This window comes from Nanorana parkeri, unplaced genomic scaffold, assembly GCF_000935625.1.
Source record: "Nanorana parkeri isolate BGI_ZX_2015 unplaced genomic scaffold, ASM93562v1 scaffold660, whole genome shotgun sequence".
Taxonomy (NCBI): domain Eukaryota; kingdom Metazoa; phylum Chordata; class Amphibia; order Anura; family Dicroglossidae; genus Nanorana; species Nanorana parkeri.
In genome coordinates, this window is record NW_017306928.1 from 326954 (window position 1) to 334876 (window position 7923).

The 7923-nt window shown below is 42.7% G+C and overlaps 1 protein-coding gene across 1 annotated transcript; it reads left to right on the top strand.

Moving 5' to 3' along the window:
* Positions 1–62: 62 nt before the first annotated feature.
* Positions 63–5173, top strand: RGS16 (regulator of G-protein signaling 16). The gene is made up of 4 exons (XM_018563382.1): positions 63–246; positions 1350–1411; positions 2506–2672; positions 4429–5173. The coding sequence occupies exons 1-4, from the start codon at positions 98–100 to the stop codon at positions 4624–4626; spliced, it is 576 nt and encodes a 191-aa protein (XP_018418884.1). The 5' UTR covers positions 63–97; the 3' UTR covers positions 4627–5173.
* Positions 5174–7923: the final 2750 nt, after the last annotated feature.

Here is a 7923-nt window from a genome sequence, read left to right on the forward strand (position 1 = left end):
ACGGTAAGCCGTCCGCTCTGCAAGGACCCTATTGTCATAACTCTCCCTGCTTACCATCGGGAAAACTGCTCAACAGCAGGGGACTCCGCACAAAACAATGATGTATCTGAATTCGCTCAATCCTGACGCCTTTCTGTGTGATAAAGCCAAGGACCTGCGATCTTCCATCAGCACCTTCATTCATAAAGTGGACGTCGGCCATAAGCTTGTCCCATCGGGCTTTTACAAAAAGAAGGACGGTCACAGGTAAGACGAGAGTTTGCCCATTCTTTGTCCATCGCCGAATGTCAACGTGTTGAAATTTCCATATAGGTGCATTTGTGGGTGATTGAAAAGAAGTCTGCAGAGACAAAAATAGACACATTTTTAAAAGGTTTATTCAAAAAATAAAGCAAAAACCGGTTTCATTTGCAGACAAAAAGATAAAGAAGGGAATTGATCAAAATTGGAGCAGACAGAATCTGGAGCAGCTGTGCATAGCAATCAATCGGCTTCACTCTTATTTTCAAATCTTAAATGGACAAACTGAAGAGAGAAGCTGATTGGTTGCCAGGCACAGCTGCTCCAGATTTTGTCTACAGCAGTTTTGATGAACTCCCCCCAAAGTATTTTTTAAAATAAAGCAAACATTTTCTTTTGCAGAGAAAAGTAGACAAAAAAATATAACATTTAAAAAATAAAGCAAAAAATATTTTTCAGAGAAAAAATATTTCAAAAAAATAAAACAAAAAAACGTAATTTGTAAAGCATTTTCTGAAGAAATATGTTCATGCATATACAGGGTTGGTGTCTGTTTTAGAACAGGCTCATACATGCAGGGACTAAAGCATTCAAAAGGCCTTTCCAGCCCAATCATTGCCTAGCACGGTATACCCTTTCTATACGTGTAAAGGTATTTACATATCTCATTCTATATCCCAAAAATGTTTGGATATGTGATGGAATGAAACATTTGAATACCTTTTGTTTTAAGAAGGCTTTACTGTGCTAGAAACCAGTTCCAAATGATGCATTGAGCTGCTGCTATTGCGACACCGTGCCTCACCTGTTAGACTGCGATTGTACATTTTTCCTTGACGTTAGTTCATTGTAGCGGTGACATAGGCAGAGTGGTGCAATGCTCGGTCTATTTATATGCAGGCAGAGTTAATAAGGCAGTGCAAAGTGCAATGACTTGACAGCAGATTTGCGTTTGCTGCAGATGAGTAAGTGAATAATACATTTGCACTGGTTGCTATGGGCTGCAGCGGTTTATATGATTAAATAAGACCATATCTGTTGCTATTAAATGTATAACACGAATGTGCAAAGCAAAAAGAAAAAATCTTACACGTATTATCTCTCTACAGAAACTGCGTGAAGGAAGCCATGAAGTGGAAAGAATCATTCAGTCAACTCCTCAGCAGCAAAGGTGAGCCGGAGCTTATGTGTGTCTTGGTGTGCACAGCGACATGCAACACAGGGAAAGCTATTGCAGTAGCACAAGGGATGACATATGTACTAACCAAGACTGAAAAGCACTAAAACATACAAAAATGCCTTTATTTAACAAGGCAATGAGCATGTGCAGTGGCTCAGACAGCAATTATGTTTGGAGCATATGTAACAACTAAAATAATTGTTGGGGGCTTCGCTATTATGGTATACCTCACTCCTTATTATATAAAAAGGCCAGTTAGTATTGCAGATGGTTTTTTATATTTTTAAGTATGCCAACTCAGATTTTTTATTTCATATTACACTGTCCATATTTCATATTCCTATAGTTTAATATAAAGATGCTCACAGGTATTATATTATGTATTATTACTTAGCCATGCTTGACAAGAGCAATGCTCAGCCAGGGGGACATCACAATGAAAAGGGATAAACAACATAACTAAGTTTTTAGATAAATACATCTAAATCCAAAACATTTTCATTCGGATAAAGTAGAATGGTTAGAACCCCTGTGTTTTCTTTTTTTGCCATCCTTGTCCCACTGGGTAGCTTTCCCTTCATTTTCTGTATGTAGACACAACAGAAAGTGAGAGGAAATCTTTCCAAACATGAGGACAATGCCCTCTTAGTTGTTAAGTGTCCCCATTAGATTCCCATCTATTTTGGAATTTTGGATTGTCCCTCACTTTGACAATGATCACCTGGTCTAATAAAGAAGATTATTCTTCCTAACAATGACATAAACAATAAAGCATAACAGAGGTTCTAACCCAGAGGTGAGCAACTCCAGCCCTCCAGCTGTGCTTTTACTACAAATCCCAACATGCCTCTGGGAGTAATGCCTGTAACTGTCAGTCTTGCAAAGCCTCATGGGACTTGTAGATTCACAACAGCTGAGGGCTTGATTTGGTCACCCCTGTTCTAACCCCTCACCACTGTATCACAAACTTTTGGCTTTGGATTCACTTTAAATAGCATGCTGGGATCAGGATGGGAAGTGAATTGAATATAATGGGTGATTTGTGAATTGCTCCTCTTAACGTCTGCCTCTCACCTGTTCTACAGATGGGCTCGCAGCTTTCCGCAACTTCCTGAAAACAGAGTTTAGCGAGGAGAATCTGGAGTTCTGGGTAGCCTGTGAAGAATACAAAAAGACGCCTTCAACCAGCAAACTTCCTGCCAAAGCTCAGTGCATATTTCAGGAATTCCTGCAGACTGGAGCCCCACGAGAGGTAAGCACTGCTACTATATTTAGCATCTCGTTAAGAAGATACATTGTACAGCTGGGATTCCATGTGTCAAGCATCAAAAGTTCTAAATGGGATTAACTCATTATGCATGTAAAGTCCAAACAATGCCCTGGAGGCTTCAGGCCGTTCTGAGTTCATTAGGAATAACCCCCAGGGTAGAAAAGCGTGAACTGAGGCTCATAAAAGAAAATCTAATCTATGTGGCTTAGTTTCGTCAAATGTATCTTGAACCCATGAATCTACTTAGTATACGTCTTAGTGGAAATAGTACTTTTCTCATTTCTCAATTTTAGTATTTCTTAAAGGAGAACTATGAGGTGAGTGCTTTTCACTCACCTCATAGTTCTAGCCGACCTGTGAAAATGAGACTGTCACAGGTCGGCTCAGTAGATCGGGAGGTGAGCGAACAGATACCGGCGTTCGCTCACCTCTCGATCCTGTCACGGCTGGATTCCCCCCTCCCCGCTCCGATCCTCCAGCGCTGACTGGTGGAACGGACGGGGGAGGGGGCGGGTACACCGGGCTCTGCCTCTAGATAGGCAGAGCCAGCTTTCACTCACGCAGCTGGGCGGATCCCGGCACAATTGTTGGGATCCGCTTGAGCTGCCGCGTCTCAGTATACCGCAAGCTTTAGGGTGACACTAGTTTGTGTCCTCCCGTTACCCTAAGGAGAACTATGGGGAAAAGCCCTAACCCCATAGTTCTCCTTTAAGTATCAGGGCTATTTTCTGTCTATTCTTGGTAGAGAAGCTCTTTCTAAATACCTTTGTACCCTACCCCATGGAACTCAGCTGTGTAGTGCAAGGGCAAAAACTAGGTCAAAACTGAAGGGATTGTTTAAGTAGACCCTCACATTACATAGGGGTCTATATATTACTTTACCACCTAGTCATACGCTGGACTAATACCATTCACATGTCATTCCTGCCACTAGATGGAGCTAAGGAGCATATGAAACTGCTATACTCTTCAGCTTCATCTAGTGGCAGGAATGCTATGCGAACCACATTCACCTAGTGTATTTAAAACAGAACTCCAGGATTTATTTAAATTAACCCCCTGCAGTGGGGCTATACCTGCACTGCAAGGGTTAAGTGCTTGCTTTGTCTAGGGAGTGAAAATAAAGAACATATATTTACTTGATCCTCGGTCTCACCTGGCTGATAGACCGCTCCCTGCAGCCTCTTCTCCCCTGGGCTACAACCTTCTAGGACCTGTGATGTTACCATGTCTATTGCAGATCCATTAGACGTGAGGATGCCAAGGGACATTCCACAGCTGAGAAAGAGGTGGTTTTAGTTGCTCCTAGACCAAAACAAGCAAATAACCCTGGAAGTATAAGGGTATCCCCACTGCAAGGATTCATTTGAATAAATCCTGGAATCCTTATTTAAATAGACCCCATAGTGTTGGTTAATCTATTGTACAATCAGGTTGTAACAAGTATAGCCTTCTTAACGGTGGGCAACAAAGAAGACTGGACAGTTTGCAAAAAAGACAGAAAAAAGAAAATCAATTTGGGAACATTTATGATCAATTTGGGAACATTTATGATATCAGCTGCAGCTATTGGCTTGAAATATTTCACTGCTGGGAGGGGCATTGTTAGAAGATGTCCCCATATGTCCAAAAATAAACTTACACTTCTGCCTAGATGGTATACATAAAAATGATCAGTAGTAGAAAAATTCCCAATGTGCCTTACGCTAAACAACAACATTCTTTTTTGTCTACACAGGTCAACATTGACCATCAGACCCGAGAGCAGACGCGCCAGAAAATTGCACTCGCCAGTCGCAATTGCTTTGACGGTGCACAAGAACAGACCCGCATTCTGATGGAAAAAGACTCTTACCCACGCTTTCTAAAATCCAACATCTACCAGCAACTGCTGGCCCAGTCATCTATTAAGAAAATAAAGTTCTCCTTCACATGAACGAAGACCAAGTGTTTGGAAGTAAGCTACGACATTGAGACCAGAGCTCAGTTCCAGTGATCTAGAACCAGGTTCATGACATCACCCCACAACCACGTGTGTCCTGGAGCCTGGGCGCTGATTGAGAAGACTTTAGAGCAAGGTCCATCCGTGAAGATGAGCCTGAGACAGTAGAACAGAGAAGACGGTATAAAGAATGGCATTTGCTAGTCCTAGTCCAATCCAATTTCCTTGGCACCAGTCAAGAAGATGCCATGTCACGACTGTGCCTGCCTAGACAAATCCCTGTAACCTTTTATGTTCATAGGGGGAACGTTTACAGGATTGAGATGCATGAGACTAGAACTTGAAATGGTGTGATTCCTAGCTGATGTGCTAATGTTTGTGCAATGCGTCTGTGCTGCTAAGTGTCACATCCTCCCACAGCTGTAGTTTTTTTCCTATAGCCGGGGAAGGGGGGGAAAGAAAATTCTGTTTTTCTTACTGTTGCTATGTAGATAATTTATCAAGTGTCTGGAAATGTGTTTTCACTTGGGACACAATGGATGCCAAGTGTTTCAGCTGTATCCATACATAATAATGAGATCCCCTTAACCTACCAAGAACAATGGGAGGAAGTAGAGTACAATGTTTAAAAAAAATGTGACACATTCCTAGCCAGGCTTTTTCCTTTGGCAAACAGGAATTGCAGACACTTGTCGACAGTATTGTGGATGTGGGAACTGACCCCCACGGAAACCTAGATGATCGGTATATAGAAAGCTCCTGGTGTTGATCAAATAACACCAGCAGCATACATACAGTATGTACATACAGTATATGCATATAGAATATCTATATAGATATGCATTTTATTTATATGTTGCTGGACAGCTTATGTAAACTTATTATGTGGCGATGCCAAATGAACACATTGTATTTCTGGAAAATACATTCACGTTGATGTGTAATTTATATGAATTGTTTAAATAAAAAAGAAATAAAAGTAAATAAACAATTGCCTTTATTTTTATTATTAATATTATTTAATTTTTATTTTTTTACTACTCTATTCATTTGAGCTTATTTTTATGACTACGAACTGAGCTAACACACAGTTTGCACTGATATAATAGGAGTCATCAATTATTGCACTATGGCAAGACCATATTGAATATAAGGCACTTAGGGCTCAGAACAGCAGGCAAGAGTGGTGGTATCAAGCCTCAAAATGTACTAATCATGGGTATTTTTATATTTTTATAAAGTATATTTAAACCCAAGAACAAACGTTAATATATTGCATTTATTAGATTTGGTGGCTGCATTAGTATTCTTTCTGTAGCCTTTTTTTTCACCTGGCAATCCTGCCAGAAACACACTTCCTGTCCAAGGTGACAATATCCACTCACACTACTGTATCAATGGAGGAGCAACACTGTCACCCTAGGTATGTGAGAACCACAGAGCACCTTTCCTCATCTTCATATTATAGAGGAGGAGGTATTCTGTAGTCTACAGAGGTGAGCTGGGCAGGGCTGAAAACAGTACTTTGGATTTCAGTGCAACATAGGCATCCTGAGTGCACAGGAAGTTAGGGGCACACTGCATTTTTGACAGTGTTAATAGGTATTAGCAGGGAAGCCGTCCCCATGCTTCTCGTCACTAGGTGGCGAGAAACCATGGAGCCGGCTTTCTGACCAATCAGGAAACCGAATGACTCGCTGCCTGGCTTCCTGATGTCTGAAGCTAAAGGCATCGGAGCATTTGGGAGAGTACTCGGCCACATACACGGTATCGGTGCAACCCTATTTATTATTATACATTGATATAGCTATGATATATATCGCAGTGCTGTACAGAGAGCACTGAGCCAGCCACATCAGTCTCTGTACAGAGGAGCTTACTCTCTAATGTCCCCCCACTCTCACATCAGTCTCTGTACAGAGCAGCTTACATTCTAATGTCCCCCCAAATTCAGATCAGTCTCTGTACAGAGGAGCTTACACTCTAATGTCCCCCCACATTCACATCAGTCTCTGTACAGAGGAGCTTACATTCTTATGTCCCCCCACAGTCACATCAGTCTCTGTACAGAGGAGCTTACACTCTAATGCAGAATGGGACTCTGGGCTTTGTGACCCGCTGGACTCTGGGCTTTGTGACCCGCTGGACGCAGGGCTTAGTGATGCGCTGGACACAGGACCCACCTGAGAGTGACCCTGCAAAGCCCACCATAGATGCTGCACAGCCCATCTGAGACTCTCTATGGTGGGCTCTGCAGGGGTCTCAGGTGGGCTGGTCAGGGCTGCATCTCCCTCCCAGCTCCTCTTACCTGTTCTTGGTGCCTGTACACCTGGCCTCCTCTCCCACCGGACTGGCCGGAAGTGGCGAAAGGTCACTTCTGACCGGTCCGAGATCAGAGCAGTGGCGGCGCTGATGGGGGCCTAGCCTGCTCTGAAGCTGCTGGGGCCAGAGGTGTAACTAGAAACTTTCCCCCTCTACCTGACACCACTCCAAGAGCCCTCCCCCTCCTTCCCAGGGCCCTTCGGTGCAGAGCAGGCCTTAGCAATGGCTGCAGAGCGGCGGAAGGAGAGAGGTAGGGAGCCGGCAGGTAGGAAAATCCCCCCCCCTGCCACCCCTCCTAATGCGATTTAATTTTTATTTTTTTACTACTCTATTCCTATGAGCTTATTTTTATGACTACGAACTGAGCTAACACACAGTTTGCACTGATATAATAGGAGTCATCAATTATTGCACTATGGCAAGACCATATTGAATATAAGGCACTTAGGGCTCAGAACAGCAGGCAAGAGTGGTGGTATCAAGCCTCAAAATGTACTAATCATGGGTATTTTTATATTTTTATAAAGTATATTTAAACCCAAGAACAAACGTTAATATATTGCATTTATTAGATTTGGTGGCTGCATTAGTATTCTTTCTGTAGCCTTTTTTTTCACCTGGCAATCCTGCCAGAAACACACTTCCTGTCCAAGGTGACAATATCCACTCACACTACTGTATCAATGGAGGAGCAACACTGTCACCCTAGGTATGTGAGAACCACAGAGCACCTTTCCTCATCTTCATATTATAGAGGAGGAGGTATTCTGTAGTCTACAGAGGTGAGCTGGGCAGGGCTGAAAACAGTACTTTGGATTTCAGTGCAACATAGGCATCCTGAGTGCACAGGAAGTTAGGGGCACACTGCATTTTTGACAGTGTTAATAGGTATTAGCAGGGAAGCCGTCCCCATGCTTCTCGTCACTAGGTGGCGAGAAACCATGGAGCCGGCTTTCTGACCAATCAGGA